The following is a 23818-nucleotide window of genomic DNA, read 5'->3' on the forward strand; positions in this document are numbered from 1 at the left end:
GTTAAATGAGCATCAGCTGTATGTGGTTAAATTTTAGAGCAGGAGACCTATAACTCCTTAACTCCTTAAGAAATTTTAAAAAATTCAGTCTCATAATAAACTAAAAAGAAAGAAGAAAGGGAGAAGAAAAGGGCAGGGAAGAAAGAAAAAAGAGAGGCAAGTCAAGACAGATATAGGGCAAGATTACAGACACAAGAAAGACACAGAGCAGAGATGAATACAGGTTGTTTTGGGCAACAGACCCACCTTGTGGTCACTTAAGATATTGCCACACCAACCTTCGTCCCTGTCGCCTTTGGCAAAAAGAAGCCATGCAACAGGCAGTCAGAAGACCCTAGTTCCAACGGGGCTTTTGTCACTGCCCAGTCAGTTATCAGTTGGGTAAGCCACTTGGCTTCTATAAGCCTCAGTTTCCATGCTTGACTTGCCCTTCACACCTCACAGGGTACTGTGAGGAACCAATGAGATTCTTACAGAATCTATACAAATATTGGGAATTACAACATTGCAACTGCTGAAACACAAGAGACAACAAGAGTCTCCTGGACAGGCATGGGAAGTAAAGCAGTCCCAGTTCCCACCTTAATCAGGAAGTACAACTGAGAAAAGGGAGTCACAACTTTACTTTTAAATTAAAAAATAATGGAATGGGATTGAATGAGTTACAGAGCCAATATTTCCTTTCTAAATTCTATGCCAAGAAACTGAAAAACTAGTTTCCAAACCATTCACCTGGTAGGAACCCCCTTTCCTATGTCCAGAGGGTCTCTATACTGCCCACAGACCCTCTGCACTCACTGTGCTCCCGAGGCCCTCCCCGTCATGCAGCCCACACAGTGCAGGGCTCATCACTGAACTTGCCAATGATTTTTCTTATTTTTGAGTATATAAATTGCCACCGTGGCTGAAGTCTTTAGCCAATAATAGGCTATTGCCTGTATCTCCTCTAATATTATTTAGTATTAAGTATAGTTTCCAGTGTAAAACTAATAATCATCACTAACTCAACTGTACATACCATATCCCACCTTTTAGCAGAAAAAGCTCATTCTCTCATGTCCTGGTGAATCTGCAGGTTTTCCAGGCTGAGTCAATTTCAAGAAAAATTACTATTCTTCTCACCTGAAGCCATATGCAAATAGGGAAAATCATCCAAAGTGTACCCTAACCATGCAGAGAGCTTTCCAGGACCAAAAGGAATTTTGCATCTAAGCAAATAATAATGTGAGGTGTGCGGGCTTGTTGACTTTAATTTCTTGGAAGCGTAGGCAAGGGAAAAAAAGACATCAGACACCTCCCATCTGGACTCGGGAAATAAAGAATCCATATATTATTAAAGTGTTTCAAGCTAATGAAAACACAAAAGGTAAACCTTCAGCTAGATCTATTTTTAAGCCTTGTCCAAATCCGTGTTAGTGCTTCTTTGTAAAACACTTGGAAGACACTCAACAGAAAAGTCACTTATTCACTTGTCCAACCAATATTTATATGTCAGATCCTGTACTTGAACTGGGGATTTAGCAATAAACAAAAGAGAGAAAGTGCCCTCTGTCAGAGGCTTAATTCCAGCATGGGTAGAGGTGAATGCAGACAATAATCAAACAAATAATATTAAGTAGAAATAAGTGAAATGTGGAAAATACAAAAGGATAAGGAGATAGGGTAGAAAGAGTTGGGGAAGTGCTACTGTAGACACTGTAATTACAGAAGGCCTCTCTGGTGACACGTTCACTGAGCCTAAGACTTAAGAGGTTCGGGTAAAGCCATGTGGGCATCAAGCAGAACAACATTATAGGCAGAGAGACCAGCCAGTACAAAGGTCTGAGGAGGGAACAAGCTTGGCATGTTTGAGAACAGTAAGGAGGCTGGGGTGTCTGAAGTGGAAAGCATAAGGGGGAAAAGTAGCAGCAGCTGAAATTAGCCTGTCAGAGGTGAGATGGTGCCAGGTCTTGCAGGCCAATGCAAGGACTCTTGAGTTTTATTCTGAGATAAGAAGCCATTAGAGTTTTAAGCACATGAGAGATGAGATCAAGAAGAGTCTGGAGGAAACCACTGTGGAAGGAGGACCAAGGAAACCACTGGAAAATTCCAGAAGAGAAGGGAAGGGATGATTAGACTAGGGCACAGGTAATGAAGGCGTTGAGAAGTGATCAGATGCAGGATGTAGTCTGATAGTAGGGCTTGGATGTGGAGGACGAAGATGTGAAGTGTGAGAAAAAGAGTAGGAGGGGATGGTATCACGTTTTCAGGCCTGAGCAACCAGGTCCCACAAACAGGAGACAGGGACACTGAGAAAGGAGCAGGTTTTGGAGGGGAGGGGAAGAAATCATAAGCAAATAAGAGGCAGCACCTTCCTGTATGGCTAAACCAGGTAGAAAGAGTAGCTCTAAGAAGTTCAGAGCTCACGTGGCTCTGCCCTTTCCACAAAGCCATCATCAGTGTTACTGAAAAGAGTTTGTTTGAAAATCCAAGAAGAAAATAATCATAGTAGTAGCCATTGTTTCTTAAACCCTTACTCATTACCTGGCACTAAGGTAAACACTGTACACATACTGCAGTTAATCCTCACATGTAAAAACACTTAATCACAGTACCTGGCACATGGTAAAATACCATTAAATGTTATCCATGATACTTGTTAAGTATGTATCATTTAAATTTAATGATAACTTTAATGACTGATTTCCAGAAGTGCTATTTCCTTCTTTTGTTGTTGTTCAAATCCCCCATTCACTTTACATCAGGATTCCTACCGTTTCTCAGTCTAACAGGTCGTTTTATGTATTCTTGCTTTTATAAACAGACCATTCCAAAGTCCTAACTTTATGCAGAGACATCAATTTCAGCTGCCTGCTGAAGGCCCCAAATCATGTCATAACTTCATGAGCATTAAAATCCTAACACATAGTTTGGTCCCATATTCCCTTGGGATGCTCTTTTATTATCACACACATGAGCTTTGAGGTACTTTGTTTCAGGCACCTAGGCATTTCTCCTTTTTCTTTCAAGTTCATCCAGGTATTTAAACATTTCTTGGATCATACTTTATTTGGCATCTCTGAATGTTTAAAGAAGGGTAGCCTGAACTAGCTCAGTATGACATATAACCAGAACCAGAAGTCCAATAATACCTTACAGATGAGGAAACGGTGCCTTAAATAGGTCTGTGCTCTATGCAATAGACAGTGAAGCTTCTCTCCTGACACAGAGCTCACAGATCTACCCTCTGGAGTCACACCAAATAAACATGACAGTTGGCCTTTTATGCACCCTATAAGCATCTCAATACAGCTATTTATTCTGTCTCCCATTTGTCTCCACCCTTCACATTCCAAACTAAACTTCCTCAATTATTTTTTCTTCTTTAAAAACAAAACTTTCATAACATGAACACAAGGAGATTCTTCTCTAGACCTTAAAATAATACAAATCATAAATGCTCCACTGGGAGTGATAAACAGTGAATGAGTTTCCTTCGTGTATTATTATTTATTATTTTCATTTTAGGGAATTTATGACCACACCAACAAAAACTGAAAGTTAAAGGATGGCAGAATAAAAATCATGAAACCTGAGTTCTGCCACTAACTAGCTATACAAAATTAGGGAGCTTTGGTTTTGGTTTGTCTTCAAAATCGGAGTAATAATCCTTTTCCTAGAGTTCAAAATGGGGAAAGCAATGAGATTTAATTCATAGGCTGTAATACATATGAAACGATTTAGAAAATTATACAATACAAAGGAAAACATTATTATTAATGTATTATAAATGTTGACAGTTTTATCAGGAAGAGACACTAACAAAAGAATCTACATTAATGCAAAAATGATTTTACCTTCATGTTGCAGGCTAGTTCCATTAGTTTTTTTGCATTTTCTTCTGAGCGGTATCTCTTAGGAAGCTGAACCCTGAAGAATTTCAGGGCACCTTCAAAGTCTGTCAGTAGCAAGTCATCTTTGGAAGTCTTGAAGAAAGAAGCAAACACAACCATGTACAGAAAAAAAGCTTTTTTGCTATAAAGATGCTCAAGAAGCATTTCATAATCCCAGCACCTTTATAATTCCCAGAAGATAACTTTGTAGCCTTTGCTAGAGCTACTTGCATGTGTCCACTGTCAGGGACAGTGCTGGAGCACAGCGGCTGCTCAGAATGAGATAAGAAATGCCAGATAACCCAGCTTACAAACAAGTGTGCACTGTACCTTTAATAACCCAAGGGCGACGTTAAATATAACACTTATTCCCTAAAAGAGAAAACACAGAAAATATTTTCAGTGTTTAGAACTGGACTATTAAGCTATTTGTCTTCAGAATATCCTGCAATTTTAGAGAAATTGTAAAAACTTGAATAAAGAAATGGAGTACCTTGAAAATATTTTGGAAAATAAAAATTACAGGGCCACCACTGAAAAACCACTTAAGGTAGACTCAGTTTCCCATTCTTCTGAGAAAAGAGCTTTTCTACAGCTATTTTCACAGTTCAAGAATGCTTTCCAAAGTATACTATGCTTCTAACTAAAAGATTAGAGTCAAAAAATTGTGATCCCTCATGACATAACGCCTGGTGTCTCTTCCACTGACCACTCAAAGGACAACAATCACTCTGTCCATTAAGTCCTATGTCCCAGAAATGAATCTGCTCAGGGTTCCCTCCAACCTGCCTTTCTTCATCTGATCATTCTAGAAGTGGTGGGGCAAAGGACAGCTGAGGGGAAGCATCCACATCTGCTGACCAAGTTAAACTTGAAGAATTTCTGGGCCTCAATTTCAATAACTAATACTCTCTCAATGGTTTTCTGAAGTAATTAGCTTGAGAAAATTTAAGTTACTTAGCCTGTCACCAGACCCACAGTAATTACTTAATACTTGTTTACAATAGTGAAACACTAGATAAAGGTTGGAGAAGGCAATGGCACCCCACTCCAGTACTCTTGCCTGGAAAATCCCATGGACGGAGGAGCCTGGTAGGCTGCAGTCCATGGGGTCGCTGGGAGTCGGACACGACTGAGTGACTTCACTTTCACTTTTCACTTTCGTGCACTGGAGAAGAAAATGGCAACCCACTCCAGTATTCTTGCCTGGAGAATCCCTGGGACGGGGGAGCCTGGTGGGCTGCCGTCTATGGGGTCGCACAGAGTCGGACACGACTGAAGCGACTTAGCAGCAGCAGCAGATAAAGGTTTGCGATTAGGAACTGGTTACATCAATTATGATCTATCCAAAGAATGGAATATCTGACAGTAAGTAAGACTAATGGTATATTTCTAGAATGCTCTTTCTTATGTTTCAAGCTAGACAGAAGATACAGACTTTTTAATGGATTTTTTATGTTTTAAATACGGGATAATTAAACAAATAGAAGGATGGTACAGATATGTGTCTATAGATATTCAAGTATGAGATAAAAATAGGTTACTGAATAGCATAAAGCATAATCATATTTTATACGCATATAAAGTCATAATATACGTAATATACCATATGAAAAAACTGTTCCACACAGAATTTACACATACACATATATGAAAACACACAAAAAAAGGCTGAAAGAATATACATCCAAATGTTAAAAGTAGTTTTCCTCTAGACTGGGATTAGAAGTATTTTCACATCTTTTTGCTTATACTTTCTACAACAAACATGTATTATTTTTGAAATTAGCTTTTTCTTCTTAGGCACACACACCCTCCAAAACCTAAAACTAAGCTGTGGCAAAGACTGTTATTTACTATAATATCTATTTTCTTTTAGTAATAGACTCCCAAGTTTAAGAAAATTTCTAGGCAGCTTAATAAAAAATTCTCCTTTGCAGCTAGCGATATGGTCATGTACCTAAGTTCTGGCCAACAAGAGGTTAAGTGGAAATGCAGGTGGAAATTCCAGAAAGTTATCTTTTTAAAAGAGGGGGTGCACCTCCTCCAAACCCCTAAACTTTCTAGCTTAAATACAGAGATAGTGCTTGGAGCACTCATCAGCCATACGAAACAGAGCTGCACTCTGAGCAAGGCAGTTAATGCCTGTGACACAGGAAGGACACTACAAACAAAAGCCTAAGTGCTGTGGCCTCTGATACATACCTCACATAAAAGCAGGTCGATGATATGGAAGACCATGTAGAGAGGGAATTTTGCAGTGAAGAGTGTAAGAAACCACTGGGAGGCATACATGTGTGCTTCAAGGCTTATATCCAGGAAGTGGTTGTACAGGTCAGGAATGGATTCCTGAAATAGCAAACTGATTAGCTTTAGGCACATATGCAGCTGTTTAACTCTCACTCAGGAGGCTCATAAATCTGCCAAAAATAGGTCAAAAAAGTCATATATTCGTGTTTTTCTAAAAACTGAAAAAGCACTCAGAAGAACACTTATCATCTGGTATGAAACTGGCACTCAGCTCTCCTTTTCAGTTCACAAAGTAGCTCTGAAGAGGAATCCCCACATGGTGACAAATATCTGAAAAGACAGTTTTTCTTTCTAAGTTACGAAATGTTTGGGAAAGTTTGTTTCACTTTTGTTAGGAGATCCCCAACCAGTCAGCTTCAGAGCCTTGGTAAATATTTCTTGACTGAGTTTGCTGTGTTAAAATAAAGGCTCCTACACCCATCTGATCTTCTGGGTGTTTATGAGACTGAAAACCTGGCTCAATCTTGGCATCATTATTACATAGAGAGAAATGAAAAACATTAAATGAAAAACATTAAACCTGTCCTTGATCCTGGATGGCTAAGGAATCACACTGCTCCTTGGCACCATTTCTTCAATCCTGTTCTTCCCAGTCCTGCACCCTTATCGACAAATGCAAGCTGGATTCTCTTTTTACCTGCATGAGGCGCTCCAACTGGTAAAATTTGCAATGCAAATCTTCAAAGTTTTGCTTGAAAAGTTCCCTGAGACCATAGTCAAACATGATCTTGACCAGAACACTGAACGCTTGTTCCTCAGGCATCTGTAACAGGGAAAGAGGGAAGGGGTGGGAGGATCAAAAACACATACAGAAGTTTTCTCAGTATGTAAAATTCATCCCTCAACTCTCTTATTTGAATACTAGGAAATTTAGTGGTATGTAGTAACTCAGACCTCAGTTGTGTTGTATAACATTTGTTCTTTCAACCAGGAAATATTTAATAATGCCTGCTCTATGTCAGATACTGTTGCTGTCCTTGAGGAGCCTCTCATACAATAACTAAATAACTAAATCTCATACAGTAACTAAAATGAATTAGTGAGAAAGATCAATGGGAACACAAGAACAAAAAAGACTGAGTATTCCAGAGGGAGCTAGGAATAGGCTTTAGAGGGAGGACAGGATTTGAACTGAGTAAGAACAGGCCTACTACACTTGAGTATATGTTTCACCTTCCCCAAATCATGAGACCTTTGTTAAATCATTTTACCTCCTTAACTGTTAATTCATTTCAGTAAAAATGGTCTTATTCCTCATTGTTGCTAAAAACATGGCTAGTTACAGAAGAACCTTATGTATTCTAATGTTTGAAGTAATGCGTCGGGTATTACAGTAACGCTTGCAGTAACACTTAAAATACTACAAAAAGCCTCCTTCACTTCACTTCTATTTACAGATGCTACTCACTTATATATCTTCCGTAACTTTACAGAAAAATATCTTCTTGAGAACCTGGCAAAATGTCTAGTTTTCAAAATATAAAAACAACGCTGGAAATATTTAAGGCATGATGTGACTGTAGCAAGCTTTTCAAATGTCAGGAAGGTGAATGGATTTCTGTTGAACACGATGACGGCGGTGGGCTGAGCAAAGAAACTGGGAATAAAGCAGAGCTAAAGAGCAAAACAGACTAAGTAATGAAATGAGAAAAGGACAGCAAATCATTGTTGGAAAGGTAAGGGCTTCGGGGGCAAAGGACCAGACCTTTGAGGTCTTTATCATCAAGACAGCTTCACTCTTCACTCGCTGAGGGAGACAGGGCCTGCCTAGAGTGGCATTTCTGATGTTACGCAGCACATCTGCCCCTGCTCTGAATCAAACACTTATTTTAAACACAGTGGCAAGTAGCATAGAGTTCAAACCAAGACACTGGGGATTTGATCGGGAAACTCATTTTAAAAGGGTTGTGATACTTAAATGGGGATAAATGTCCTTGCACTAAAGTTGAGAACAAAGACAAACCATATAGACTTGGTGAGAGTCTGAGATATTAAAGTATGATGAAAACAACAAAACAAAAATTTAAAACTTGACCTCATGATGAAGTGTTAGTCAGCCTGAATGTGAGAATCATTTCACAATGCCTAGTATATCAAATCATCACATTTTACACCTTATATACACAATTTTAATTTGTCAATTACCTGTAAATAAAACTGGGGAAAAAAAACTTGTCTTCTTATCAATATTGTAGCTTTGTCACATTTTTGCATGCCTATCAATACCAATCAGCTAGGTTCACAGCAACAAGATGTAAAATGGTTCTGTTATACTTGTATTACAACCCACACAAAATGGATTAAACCTCTTCAAAGGCTTCCTCTCCTTAGAGAAACAAAATCTAGACTGTGTGGCCTGGCCTCCACCGCTCTCCTTCAAGCTGGTCTTGATCTCTCTAGCTCCCTCCCCCACTCCCCATGGCTCCTGATGCTCCAGTCACACTGCCCTTCTTTCAGTTCCTTCCAGATGCCAAGTTTTCCCCATTTCAGGCTTCCATATACTATACTATTCTCTTTGCCAGGAATGCTCTACTCTCCACTCTAGTTTTCAAAATAGTTTTATTATTTTCCTAACAATGTTTAAAGAAAGTTAAACGATACAGAAAAGTACAAAAGAGAATGGATGCCCCTTCTCCTTTTTCAGGATTCACGTTAAAGGTTACCTTGCCACAGAAGTCTGTAAATGAGGCTTCCTTGTTATTATCCTGTATCACACTTTTCACTATACCTTCATAGAGCCATTGAAATTAACAATGACATACTTGCACTGCTTTTTTGCCTACAACTAGTCAGCTTCACTCGGAGAAGGCAATGGCACCCCACTCCAGTACTCTTGCCTGGAAAATCCCATGGACAGAGGAGCCTGGTAGGCTGCAGTCTGTGGGGTCGCTAAGAGTCGGACAAGACTGAGCGACTTCACTTTCACTTTTCCCTTTCCTGCACTGGAGAAGGCAATGGCACCCCACTCCAGTACTCTTGCCTGGAAAATCCCATGGACGGAGGAGCCTAGTAGGCTGCAGCCCATGGGGTCGCGAAGAGTCGGAGATGACTGAGCGACTTCACTTTCACTTTTCCCTTTCCTGCACTAGAGAAGGAAATGGCAACCCACTCCAGTATTCTTGCCTAGAGAATCCCAGGGACGGCGGAGCCTGGTGGGCTGCCGTCTATGGGGTCGCACAGAGTCGGACACGACTGAAGTGACTTAGCAGCAGCAGCAGCAGCAGTCAGCTTCACTAGCTCTGCATTCACAAGGACTGGGGTCACATTTACTTTATTCAGTCCTGATCTCTAACTAGCACAGTTCAGACCATAACAGGTGCTCAAAAACTCTCCTACCATCATCTGTGTGGTATTTTTGCCAAGCATTTTAATTTGAATCGTGAGGAAATGATGAGACAAATCAAGAATTTGGGATGTTTTACAAGGCAATTTGCTTGAATTTTTCAAAATGGTCAATGGCACGGGACACACAAAAAGGCAAAGAGGACAGATTAAAAAAATAAAAAGCAATGACAATCAAATGTGATGTTTGAATCTTTACTGATCTGGGTTAGAAAAGAAAAAGAGCTATAACACTGAGTAAACAGGGAAAACTGAATGTGGACTGTGGGTAAGATATTACTGAATTTCGTAGATTTGCCCGTGATATTCTGGTTAGGTCCTCAGGAGATACATACAAAAGTATTTAGGAGTGGAGTATTTTGATATTTGATACTTATGTTATCCAAAAGTAATTTCAAAAAATTTTCCCATAAAAATATAATTCACCTGTGTCCTATGTGTGTGTGTGAAAAAGGAAGGAAAAGAGATGCAGAGAAGGTAGTGTGGAAGAATAATGAATTGATAAATTAAGTCAAGTGTATACAGGTGTTCACCTTAAGATCTTTTCAATTTTGTTGTGGATTTAAAAAAATACTAAGAAGAGGGAGGAATGAATGAATAAAATGGCACTGAAGCAAGCCAGCTTCTCCCTCCTAGCCCAATACGCAAATCTCAAAACAAAGACTGATGACAGCGGCTTCTTTAGAGAAGATAAAACGTCCCCCAAGGGCGTCACCAAGACCAAAGTCTATTCAATTATCCTAGCAATAAAAAAAAGTTCTACCCTTGTACCAATTTTCAACACTGTCATTTATTTTTACCATGTTTCTCTCTCATGATGACACTATATTAAGGAAAAGGTTTCCAAGTATAGGAGTTAACACTCATGCACTAGAGTCTGCCCAAAGGCAATATAAAGCCACGATCAAGTCTGGGGCAGGACATGTGTTAAAAAAATACAGACAGACACCTAATTACTCACATGGAGAAGCAGAACAGCAGCGAGAAATGACTGGCCTTGGCAATAGCCAATCTCTTCATCATACACAGAATAAGCCTGGGGGGCAAAAAACACAGGAGGTGTAAACGAATGTAGCCAGTCTTAAAAATAAAAAAACCAAAACACAAAACTTTATTTATTTGGCTGCACTGGGTCTTCGCTGCAGCATGTGAGGTCTTTGAGTTGTTGTACAGGGGATCTAGTTCTCTGACCAGGCAGGGATCGAACCTAGGCCCCTTGCCTTGGGAGCTGGGAGTCTCAGCCAATGGACCACCAGGGAAGTCCCAAATGTAGTCACTCTTGAGTCATAGCTGCCTTGTAACAACCTGAACACAGGAACCTCAAAGATGCTACCCACACTCTACTGTGGCATTCTGATGGTCACTGAATGATGCAAACATTTCTCTTCAATTCCACTTTTTCTTTACAATACATAAACCTGTCACCACGCCACTTCCTGTAGCCAGGGAGCAGTAAGGTCCCCTCAAGTAAAGTACTCAGTGCATAGCTTTATCAGTTATGCCCTGGGATAAAAATGTATTGATTTTCTATAGGTATAGAATGGAGGGGAGCACTTTTCAGGCTCACAGAAAAGCCTGAAGGAATGCATACAGACATGAAAGTATGTAACACTTTTGGGCAATGTTTGGAATATAAGGTTCATGGTGGCTGTAAGGAAATATGCGGAAGAAAAGGCATTTCATTAATTCATCAACATTTAATGAGCACCTACTATAATATGGCATGCACCGGGCCAAGTGCTACAGACGCTAATATATGTAAGAAATGATTCTTGCCCTTGAGAATTTCACAGTTCAGTTGAGAAGTCTGACAAGCAAATCAACCACAGTACAGTGAGAAGTTCAATGTGATTGAAGCATAAAATATTTAGGGAATAAGCCAGGATATATTACAGAATGCCTTTAATACTAAGCTAATGGATTTAGGACCAGGAAATAAACTAAGGAATTTTGATTTCATTCTGTGGGTTTAATGGAGGCCACTAAAATGATCCTGTTTTGGGTCAACACAGAGAAAATAATAAATAGGCTCGAACTCAAAGGCAGGGAGACTAATGCAAGGCAGCTTTTTTGTAAGTGCCAGCAACATATGATAGTGGCCTGTACCAGGGCAGTGAATAGAGAGGGAAGTACTGCTACAAGAGACAACAATCATATCAAACTGAACGTGGCCAAAGGAAGGAACTGAAAAATAACTGAAAAATGATTGTATCTTCAGCAAGACAATGGCATGGGGGGAAAAGGAGGACTGTTTTTAATTAAAAGAGATGTAACAACTAACCACAGTAGGAATATTGCTGGATCCTGATTCTAACTAAACTATACAGGCATTTAGGGAAATCTGATTATGGAACAGCAACTGGATGGTATTGCTCGTTAATGCCACAGGTGGATAAAGATCTTATTTTTTTGATGTATGGTGAAGACTTAGGACTGTGATGTTTGAAGTTTGCTTTAAAGCACTTTAGGAAAAAAATTTTTAAAGGGAAGATGAAGCAACTGTGGCAATATGTTGATAAATGTTGTATCTGGGTAGGGATATATACAAACTCATTTATACTATTCAACTTTTATGGATGTTTGAAAATTTTCATAATGAAGTATGTTTTTAAATGGACTCTATTATTATACCTTTTCTGATATACTTGACAGACTTCCACAAGGAGACCAAAAAGCAGCTGGAAATTCAGGCCTTGAGCTAATGTAGATTTGGAAACATTTATGCAGTGGTGACAACTGAAGCTGTAGGATGGAAGGAGTCACCCAGGGAGACAGTGGAGAGCTACAGTAACCAGTGGCTAAGCACCTAGAGGAAGGCCTCTGTTTTAGGAGCATGCAAGAGAGAGAGAAAAAGTCATAAGGGAGGGAATCAACGAAGTTGTTACAGAAGTGACAGCTTAACCAGGAGGGGGAGAAATCAGGAGCAAAGAGAGCTGTAATTAAGATCATCATGAGAGAGAAACCACAGCGTAGGGGGTCAGGAGTATGCAGAGTCTGTGAGAACGGTTTCTTTCTGGGACATTTTGCAGGAAGGTGAGGGATAGCTAGATTATTTCTTCAAATGGGAAGCACAACTGAGAAGGGGCTAAAAAGGATGATGAGAAGAGGATCACAACAGAAATGACAGCTCTCTAAGTTCTATGAGGAAACTGAAATTAAACCCAAGAAATAGTTTGCTAGGTTCCAAGCGTCCTTATAGTTTAAAGCATCTAGTTTATCACTGGGGCTTCCCTGGTGGCTCAGACAGTAAAGAATCCTCCTGCGATGCAGGTAACCAAGGTCAATCCTGGGTCAGGAAAATCCCCTGGAGAAGGGAATGGCTACCCAATGTAATGTTCTTGCCTGGAGAATTCCATGGACAGAGGAGCCTCGTGGGCTACAGTCCATGGGGTCACAAAGAGTCAGACATGACTGAGTGGCTAACGCTTTCAATTTATCACTGGAGAAACTGTCTTTTATTGCTAGTCTGTCCTAAAACTAGCTGTTGGTTTTGCCTTCTCAACCATAATATGCAAATTCCTCGAGGGTATGTCTTGTGCCTTGCTTGTACTTCCTATATAGTAGGTGCTAAATAGGTACTTGCTTAGTTTTAGGGGGAATAGACCAGAGCCTAGTTCTGAGGACCAAGAAAGTCAAATTCATCACTTACAATGTGAATACTAAAAAGGAGTTTGCAATGCTGTAGGACTCAGAGGCTTGTAACATAAAACCAACTCATGAGTCGAAATGTGGTGCCAGGGAACTATTGAAATTCCTGATTAAAAGAAATCCTACCATTTTATTTTATTTCCTGTCCACCATGAATCTAAAATTGTGTTGTTACTTTTGGTTTTACAAAAACTTTTCTCTTTTTTTGCATTCTTGGACATAAAATACAAATTGCACTTTGCAATTATCTTTTGCATAATTTCAAAGAAACAGAATCACTGTCTAAAACAGTCTTTTTTTGGGTATGAAATACCTTGCATATTTTATATAAGGAATCTTGTCCATCTCCTCCTGTGTCCTTAAAGTAGTCGTGGGCTGGGAATGTGCGGTTAATATCACGAGTGATAGCACTGTCCTGGGGAGACTCCTGTGGAAACACCAGGAAGCAGAAGGTTCAGTAGTCAGTGATGGATGTACTTGTCCAGGCTAATACAACAAGGTCTTCTTCTAATTTACCTGCTTTAAAATGCTGCAGGAACATACATACACACAGGCATGCCTGCATCTTCAGGGAAGGAAAAGCAAATATTAAGAGGGAAAAAAAGAAACAAAGAAAAGAGACCCGTTTCACTCCATACACCTCATGTATACTCCATCTCTGCTGCAAGGAAGTGCAGGTGATAACCTCTCTATTGTTAAGAAGGAAAATGTGTTTCAAAATGGATTCCCCATAGGAAAATACTCAATCTAACCTCAAAAGAAAGAGGCAAAATGCTCCCATTAGTAAAACTGGGTAGAAAAATTGCTGCTTTAATTGATCCTTTGGCACAAAACTCATGGGCCAGGTTCTCAAACGGAAAACAGAAGTTCCCAGATTGGAATTTACCCAGGGGCAAATGGCATAAAAACTCACACAGCCGTCTACTCAATATGAAACTAGACTATCAAAAGCCAAGGGATTCAAATGGGCTATGGGAAACATCCCTTGCTTTCTACCAATGGAGAAAAACTGTTTCCTCTTCTACAATGAGTAATTAAAACTAAATGAATGACAGTAATCCACAAAATATGCCAAACACCCAGCTATTTCTAATAGCTTCCCTTTGTCAAACTTTATTTGCTCATGCAGTAAAGAAATGTAGCACAGAAACATGACCTTCTGTTTTAACAACGCATTGTCCTCACAGCTAAGACAACAGACGTGATTCTCCTCGGTGATACTACATTATATTCAGTACACCGTCCAAGAGCCAGACACTCTTGTTTCAAGTGAAAAATTAGTAATTTCTTTTTTTGTCTGGTAATTTCTCTAGCCTTTTAGGTAATCAGGTTCCCAGGGCCATAAATATTTTACAGTTGTGGAATCTAAAATAACTTTACATTAAAAAAATTTTTTACCGTATAAATTTGACATATAACTCATGTAAATTTAAAGTGTAGAGCATGTTACTCTCCATGGAGTGGCAAAGAGTCCACTGAGTGACTAACACTTTCACTTTGATACATTTATACTATATTGTAAAATGATTGCTGGTGTAGCAGTATCACATTATAGTTATAGTACAGTATTACTGCCTACATTCAAAATATTGTGCATTAGATTTCTGGCTTAATTACTACTCATTACAAGTTTATATGCTTAAATACTAGTTTTATCCTTTCAACCTCCATCACTAGTGAGCTAACTTTAAGCCTATGTTCTTTCTTAACCTGCAAACTATTTAAGCCTACAATGATATCGCCAAACTGCTTTCCAAAGAGATTTACTGGCAGACTACTGGGATTTTTTTTTTTTTTCTGACTAATAGTTTTTAATGCATCATTAACAACAGTCAGGGCAGCTCTGAGCTGTGGTGATCCCTGACAGCACAAAATGCAAGGTGAGAATTAAGACCACAGTGGCTGTTTGCCTGGTGGCAGCTTCTAGGCTTTAACATACAGAGAGGAAACAGAGCTGGGGACAGGGAGTACCTCCCTGAGTTGAGAAAAGAGAGAGCAGAATTCAGGGAGGGCAAGGTAGCTAGAATGCGTAGCTCAGAGTACCAAAGAGGAAAAGCTGAACAGAAAGAGGACTGCAAAGCCACCTAGAGGGGTCCCTGTGAGTCACAAAATCATAAAGGAAAAGACGATAAACTGGACTTCATCAAATTAAAAATCTTTAATACTCAAAACCTACTGTTAAAAATATGAAAATGCAAAGTCATGAACAGGATAAATCACCTATAAAATCTATCTGATAAGTGACTTATATCTAGAACATATCACTCTCAAAATAAGGTGACAAACAACTGATTTAAAAAGGGAGGAAGGGGTGCTAAAAGATGGAATAAATGCTTCACAAAAGAAGACACAGAGATGGCAAATAAGCACACGAAAGATTTCAACATCGTCAGTTATCAGCAAAATATAAATTAGAACCACAGTGAGATTTCTCTACATGGTCACTAAATGCTGAAATGAAAAGTACCCAATATACAAAGGACTGGCAAAAGGTGAAGAACAACTTGAACTCTCATACATTGCTGGTGGGAATGCAAAATGGTATAAATATTACAGAAACTGTTTGGAAGTTTCTTATGAAGTTAAACATATGCTTATGATGCAATTCAGTGATTCATGTTTACATATTCATCCAAGAGAAATGAAAATAAAAATACATATAAATACTTGAACTCAAATGTTCATAGCAGTGTGATTCCTAATAGCTCAAACTGGGCTCCAGTGGGTAAATGGATAAAGAAACTGTGGTACATTTATATAGTGATGGAATACTACTCAGCAATAAAAGGGGAAAAACCTATTGATACGCAACGTGATAGATCACAAAAACATGAGAGACTGTATGAAATCAGGCAGACATAAAAGACCACTTTCTATAATTCCATGTATATGAAATTCTACAAAAGACAAAATCACAAGGTACAGAAAGCAGATCAATGTTTGGAAGGGGTTGGGGCTCAAGGGAAAAGGATGACTTTTTAAGAGCTATTAGAGAACTTTTTAATATGCATATTAAAAAGCAGAGACATTACTTTGCCAAGAAAGGTTTTTCTAGTCAAAGCTATGGTTTTTCCAGTAGTCATGTATGGATGTGAGAGTTGGACTATAAAGAAAGCGGAGAGCCAAAGAATTGATGCTTTTGAACTGTGGTGTTGGAGAAGACTCTTGAGAGTCCCTTGGACTGCAAGGAGATCCAACCAGTCCTATCCTAAAGGAAATCAGTCCTGAATATTCATTGGAGGACTGATGCTGAAGCTGAAACTCCAATATTTTGGCTATCTGATGCAAAGAACTGACTCATTGGAAAAGACCCTGATGCTAGGAAAGAGTGAAGGTGAGAGAAAGGGATGACAGAGGATGAGATGGTTAGATAGCATCACCGACTCGATGGACTGAGTCTGAGTAAGCTCCGGGAGCTGGTGATGGACAGGGAAGCCTGGCATGCTGCAGTCCATGGGGTCGCAAAAAGTTGGTCATGACTGAGCGACTGAACTGAACTAAGAGAACTTTTTGAAGTAATGGAATCATTATCCATAACATCTGTGGTACTAATTAAAACATGTTGCACTGTTCACTTAAAGCTGGTGAATTTTATTGTACATACATCACATCTAAATAAAGGTGATTTTAAAATGAAAAACAAACAAAAGAGGATACACATACAACCAAACAACAGTCTCTGGATGGTTCAGGTCCTTTAGATTAAGAATTCCCAGTACTAGTTTAGTTATATGTACCTAAAAAATGAAAATGATGCCAATTCATCTGTAAGGCCTTAAAACCAGGGGCTTAGCTTAGAGTCAGACGTATCTGGGTTTAAAAGCTGGCCTACTCTCTTACTTAGCTGAAAAACTTAAGGTAAGCTTATCTTCTTTGGTTAATATCATCTACCTTATAAAGTTGTAACGATGGTTACATTAAATAATCTATAAATTATAAACATGTAAAGAGCTTCCAAGGCTCCCCTGGTGGCTCAGTGGTAGAGAATCTGCCTGTAATGAAGAGGACGTGGGTTAGCTCACCTGGGAAGATCCCCGGGAAAAGGAAGTGGCAACCCTCTAGTATTCTTGCCTGGGAAATCCGATGGACAGAGGAGCCTGGTGGGCTACAATCCGTGGGGCTCGCAAGAGAGTGAGGCATGACTTAGTGACTGAACAACAACAAAGAGCTTCAAGAACTGTCTGGCACGTATATAAAACACGTGATAAAAGTGCAAGCAAGCAAAGCGTCCAGCACACTGAGAGCTGGGGCTGTCCTCTAAACACACACACATCCACACCCAAATAAGCACACACTCATCCACACAAATGTGCGTGTGCACACACATTGTTATACAGAGTACACACACACACATGGTTCATAGAATGTGTATTGTTTTTACTTTTGTATATATTATCTTCCTATAAAACTGTTCACATAGGGGTAGAAACTGTGATTTATTTTGTAACTTCCACAGAGCCTAGCAAAATGCATGACACACACTTAGTGCTTGATAAATATATCTAAGAAAAATCCAAAAGCTTCCTTAAAATTGAGTGATGACAATGCTCATGTGACCAACAGCTCTCCCCAAACCACAATCTCTAATGCTAATGTTTATTAATTCAAGACTCACGTGAAAGAGGCACAAGACTAAATCAGAAGAGAACCATATTAACAATTAAAGATATTCTGACTAAATACCTGAAAAAAACCAAGATTGCTATAATGATTGATTCATTAGTGACTTTCAAATTGTGTCATATGCAGACAAGAGAATAACTGTCATGAGAAATAGAACAGAGAACCCCTTGTGGCTTCTCTTTATTTTTTAACAAAATAAGAAAGTAAGGTTATTTTAAAAAATTAAGTGCCTTATCAGTACCTTTAGGGAAGTATATTGATTTTACCAAGCCATCCCAAAACTGAAAATTTGTTTGCTCAGGGGTTTTATTATGAAATATTTCAGTAATGCCAAAAGTATAGAGAACATATAATGAATACCCATGTAGATTACCAAGATTAAGAATGCAAACATCACAGATACAACTCTGTACACCTAATTCCAATCTCATATGCCCTCTTCCTCCTTTTATAGTTAACCACTATCCTGATTTAGCTATCACTGCCAGGCATATTTTAATGTATTTGTTATGTACATATATGTGTATAGATGCATGTATTAATATATGCACATGAATATAGTATCTACAAACCATATATACTCTTTACAGAATGTTTATTTTCTATAAATGACATTATAATCCATGTCTTCTTCAGTAGCTTCTTTTGTTCAATACTATATTTTAATGATTAATCCATGGTGATAAACATAGCTCAAGTGCATTTAACTATATAACTATGTAGTTATTTATGTGTAGAGTTATTTATCTATTCTACTGCGGATAAACATTTAGATGATTTCAACATTTTCCATTACAATGTGACAATAAAGATTCATGCTTCTTCTCAAACAAAAAAGAGAAAGAAACAGAACAGAGTCAAGAGTGAGTCCTTCAGCTCAAAATGCAAAATAAATCATCCTGCAATTATCAAGAGGAATGACAAGAAAGGGAGTCTGTATTAAAAATATGTATTACTGTGGGTTAATAGTTTTTATTCAGCCTAGGATATGTGAATTCTCTTCAACTCAGTTTTATGTACTTATTTATTTTTGGCCACACTGTGCAGCTTGCAGGATCTTAGTTCCCCAACCAAGGGTTGAACACACCCAGGACCCCACAGTGAGAGCACCAAGTCCAACCTCTGGACTGCCAGGGAATTCCCTCGAATTAAAATTAAAACTAAAACACATAGAATATAAAACAGCAACACAAAGAGAAAACTACAGGCATATTGGGAATTAAGAAATCTTTATTTGAAATAAAATTGTTTCATGAATAGCTCTAACAACAACAAACCGTAAAAGTCTCAGCTTCAATTGTGAAACTGCAGCATGATAAAAACTTATTGCACCCCTAGTCATTAAGAGGAAAAATAATTGGATTTCATCAAATTAAAAATTTTCTGCTTATAAAATATGTCATTAAGAAAAGAAATAGGCCAGTAGTACATGTATCTGAAAAGGAACTATATTCAGAATATACATAAGAACTTAAAGAGATGACCTAATAAAATGGGCAAAAATTTGAGCAGACACATTAGGTAAGTAAATGAGAAGGCAGTTACCAGGACAATGCCAATTAAAACCATAATGAGCAAGCCAGTGAGAGCCTCCACCAAAAAGAATGAGTTCTTGGTGATGAGAGGGGAGCTACTACCTGGAACACTCTGTAGAGCAAGTGGAGATCTGGAAAATCAGAATGATAATTTTAAAGCATTGAAGGAAGATGACCCAAAGCGGCATTAAGTAGTTTCTTAAAGGTTCTGGAACTTAAAAACAAAAAGGAGGAAGAAGAGCTACAATAAATTATTCTTAAAAAGTTGTAAATTCTATTCTTGAATTACATCTCCAGTGTAATTGTATTTCCAAAAGAGATTTTTGGTTTTTTAAAATGTCAGATGAAATCACTCTGGAATTTTATGAAACAAAAATGAAAGTTCTGGAACATGCTATGAATGACAGATTGTGGCTTAAGACAGACATGAAGGTTAGAAAATTATATGAAGAATGACAGAAGTACAAAAAACTTCAGATTCTCCTATGCTCGCTGAGTCAGTCATAGCAGACTGACGATAAGGATAACTTGAAAATGGATAGTTATGAGAGAAATATGATTTAGAAATCCAAATGTACACAGAATAGGAACACAAGAAAAACCTCTCTGAAAAATCTCTAACTGGTTAGTTCTCATCCATCTGCCCTCCCTCTAACTGTTTGATCATGGAAGTCATCAGGTAAGTAAGGGGCAAAGTGCCCTTCAGAGAAAGTGATCTTGAAAATTCACATACTGCATTTTTGAAGCCTTCAAGAATGATAATAAATCGAGGAGTTCTATGTGAACCACTTGCTTAAAAATATCTGGTCTTAAGAAATATGCTGAAGAACTTGGGAATAAATCCATTTGACTTGCCAGAGGCCAACCTGTATAAAAATGATCCAAAAATTCTAACAATGATGGATTTAGTAAGTTCCTATCAGAATAATGACATCGTTAAATTTGAAAAGATTCTGAAAACAAATCACAGTAACATTTTGGATATTCTTTCCTAACAGAACACAGAAAAGAGCTTTTGTAAACCATCCAAACTCAAGTGCTTATAAAATTAAGATTTACACCACGATACATAGTCCTTTTATTTCTAAGCAGTTAAACATAGACATAGCTGATACAGGGAACTTGTTAGCACAAAGTATACTGGATGACAATATTCACAGCCAAATTGAGTAAGTCAACCAAGTACATCCTTTCAGCAGACTTTAATTAGTAAAGCTTTTACAAATGTGAAAGTTTTTAAATGGTCAAAGTTACAGTTTTTCCAGTAGTCATGTATGGATGTGAGAGTTGGACTATAAAGAAACCTGAGCGCTGAAGAATTGATGCTTTTGAACTGTGGTGTTGGAGAAGACTCTTGAGGGTCCCTTGGACTGTGAGGAGATCAAACTAGTAACCCTGAAGGAAATCAGTCCTGAATATTCACTGGAAGGACTGATGCTGAAGCTTCAATACTTTGGCCACCTGATGCGAAGAACTGACTCACTGGAAAAGACCCTAATGCTGGGAAAGACTGAAGGCAGGAAGAGACGGGGACGACAGCGGATGAGATGGTTGGATGACATCACGGACTTGATGGACATGAGTGTGAGCAAGCTCTGGGAGTTGGTGATGGACAGGGAAGCCTGGTGTGCTGCAGTCCATGGGGTCGCAAATCGTTGGATATGACTGAGCGACTGAACTTACAAATGTACTTAAGGCAATCATGCAGAACAATTAAACCTTAAAGTTACTGAAGTCATGGCAGATGTAGTTCTTTTAATCAACTGGCTTTATGTTTTGGCTGCTTCATTTATCCTAAGGAAAAAACAGCTTTACTGTCCAGAAGAAAACAAAACTGCCATACGATCGTGCAGTAATAACATTCTGCGAACTTTTTCTGTTAAGAGCCAGATGGCAAATATTTACTCAGTTCTCCCTCTGCACAGTAAAAGTAACCACAGACAATATGTAAATGAACAAGCATTTCTTCATTCTAATAAAACTTTATTTTCAAAACAAGAAGCATGCTGGATTTGCCTAAGTTTGCGAAGTCCCCTAAATATACAACATGATAACTTGTCACCAGCAACATGACCAGAGAGAAGATCTTTGGAATGATTTAGAATACACTGACATGTTACTGTTGATTAGCTTCAAATGTTTTACTTGCAGAAATTTTACCACAAACAAGATACCACAACTTGAAATGTGTATGCCTTTGAACACTTTTTCCTCATGTAATAATGAATGTTAAAAATATTTGCTGTATTTTACAAAAGTCAACTCTCCAAAGTCTGTATATTTCTATAGCAGCAATGCAGTAAAGATTTAAATGAAACCCTATAATTATAGTGGCATAATGTCCCTTATATTTCAAGCAGTAACACAAACAGTATACACAACTCAGAAATTCTAAACATACACATTGAAACATATTAGACTGGCTAAAATAAAAAGACAATACCAAATGTTGGTGAGGATATGAAACAAGTAGACCTGTTAATTGTTGCTAGTGGAGATATAAAATGATACAACCACTTCAGTGAATTACAAGGCAGTCTCCTGTAAAGTTAAACAGGCATTTATCCAGACCCAGCAACTTTACTCCGAATTTCACTTTGTTTCACACAGGAGAAACAAAACCATGTATCCAAGAGGAAAAAACACGTACAAAAATTTTACTATTATTTGCAATGGTCAAAAACTAGAAACCTCAAATGTCCATTAACAGGGGGAAAAAAAAAGACAAACATATTACCATTCATATAAGGGAATGCATACATACATTGCTGGAAATAATTTTACTAAAATACTATAAAATAATAGCACTTTAAAAATGTATTCACTAAACAAATACAGAGAATTAACACCTCACACTAAAATCTAAATCTTTATTTCCCGTTCCCATACTCTTATCAAATGGGACTAATCACTGTTCTCCAAACATAACCCCAATTTAATGATGCACCTTTAAGTTTTAAGTGTTAGCTAGTCGGTTGTGTCTGATTCTTTGCGACTCCATGGACTTTAGTCTGCCACGCTCCTCTGTCCATGGAATTCTCCAGGCAAGAATACTGGAGTAGGCTGCTATTCCCTTCTCCAGGGGATCTTCCCGACCCAGATCAAACCCAGGTCTCCTGCATTGCAGGTGGATTCTTTACTGTGTAAGCCACCAGGGAAGTTCAATGATATACCTTACTGCATTTTAAAAAGACAAATCTAACCTTTAATTTTCTTAGTTATAATAACAAGCCCTTTTTGTTTTCTTATTTTAATAAAACATTTCTGCTTCCTTATAATTATAGTACTGGGGGAAAAAAATAAGAAAAAAGAGATAATTTTAAACTCAAATAACTGTAGCTAATGTTTGGTGAGCATTTGCCTAGCTTTTATAAAATTGTTTTTAAAATTGAGTTTATATTGTTTTGAAAATTAATTTTTACTAACTGCAAAATGTTGTGAGCCTCTTTTCATGTTATTTGACAGTTATTCTGTCCTAGCATTTTAGTGGACAGTAACATGGCCATACCATAACTTACTAGGCCAAATCTCGAACTCTGGTATATTCAGGCAGTTGTACTACTTTTGCTATAAACAAGGCTGTGAAGTAGAGTTGTGATTCTGAAGGGGAAGAGATGATTTGGGCAACCACTCTTTTCCATTAAAGATCCAGCATAACTCTTGTGTTTTGTGTTTTGAGTTGCAGTGCCAATTTGTCCTCCAGAAAAGTTGTATACTCCAATTCATACACGACATTGGTATCACCTTCACAGTTAACTGCCCTCTTGTTTTGGAACTGTCCCTTATATACTCGTTTCAGCCTCCTTCTGGTCTGTATTTAAGAATTGTCTCTAAAGTTGTAGAGAACGGCATATAAAGTTTATAGACTCCACCCTACTCTAACTCCAATGCATTTTTTGCTGAACCCACATGTTGACAAATATAGAGAGGAAAGAAAGGCACTATCATGCATATATTCTCTCATCTGTCAGTTGAGAAGGCGTCCCAAGTGACTCAGTGGTACTGCCAATGCAGGCGCCACAGAAGACATGGGTTTGATCCCTGGGTCAGGAAGATTCCCCTGGAAGAGGAAATGGCAACCCACTCCAGGATTCTTGCCTGGAAAATCCTATGGACAGAAGAGCATGGCGGGCCACAGTGCATGGGATCAGAGAGTCAGACACGAGAGTACACACACAGTCAGTCAGTCAGCAATGAACACGTCTCGTGCCAGGATCTTGGTTTCCAATACCATTTACCAATAAAAGGAACCAGGTTCCTTATGGAAAAGGCTGCTTCTAGGACTGGGGCAGGAAATACACAAGATAATCCTAGAACATCGAGAATTGGCAGAGGATAAGCCAGTACTTCCCCCGAACTCACACCACAAAGAAAACCACCCACAACCACGGGAACATGTCAAAGAGAAGTATGTGCCAAACAGAGTTTCTAGTAGCCAAAGCTAGAACAATTTGAGCAACAAAATTAATGAAGTAATACTAGATTATA

The 23818-nt window shown here is 38.4% G+C and overlaps 1 protein-coding gene and 1 pseudogene across 15 annotated transcripts in view; one reads left to right on the forward strand and one right to left on the reverse strand.

Annotated features, from left to right (window-relative positions):
• Positions 1 to 23818, reverse strand: part of RABGAP1 (RAB GTPase activating protein 1) — a 156035-nt gene that overhangs the window by 21540 nt on the left and 110677 nt on the right. For all 15 annotated transcript variants that reach the window (XM_081588666.1, XM_081588667.1, XM_081588662.1 and 12 more), the window contains 6 exons: positions 13486 to 13599; positions 10486 to 10560; positions 6820 to 6945; positions 6078 to 6221; positions 4203 to 4244; positions 3837 to 3965 (listed from right to left, as the gene is read on the reverse strand). In XM_081588666.1, the coding sequence (XP_081444792.1) occupies positions 3837 to 3965; positions 4203 to 4244; positions 6078 to 6221; positions 6820 to 6945; positions 10486 to 10560; positions 13486 to 13599 (630 nt within the window). The remainder of the gene's footprint in view (positions 1 to 3836; positions 3966 to 4202; positions 4245 to 6077; positions 6222 to 6819; positions 6946 to 10485; positions 10561 to 13485; positions 13600 to 23818) is intronic.
• Positions 19366 to 20536, forward strand: LOC145544475 (COP9 signalosome complex subunit 2 pseudogene; annotated as a pseudogene).

Source organism: Giraffa tippelskirchi, chromosome 4, assembly GCF_054371585.1.
Source record: "Giraffa tippelskirchi isolate mGirTip1 chromosome 4, T2T-mGirTip1v1.2.pri, whole genome shotgun sequence".
Classification (NCBI taxonomy): Eukaryota; Metazoa; Chordata; class Mammalia; order Artiodactyla; family Giraffidae; genus Giraffa; species Giraffa tippelskirchi.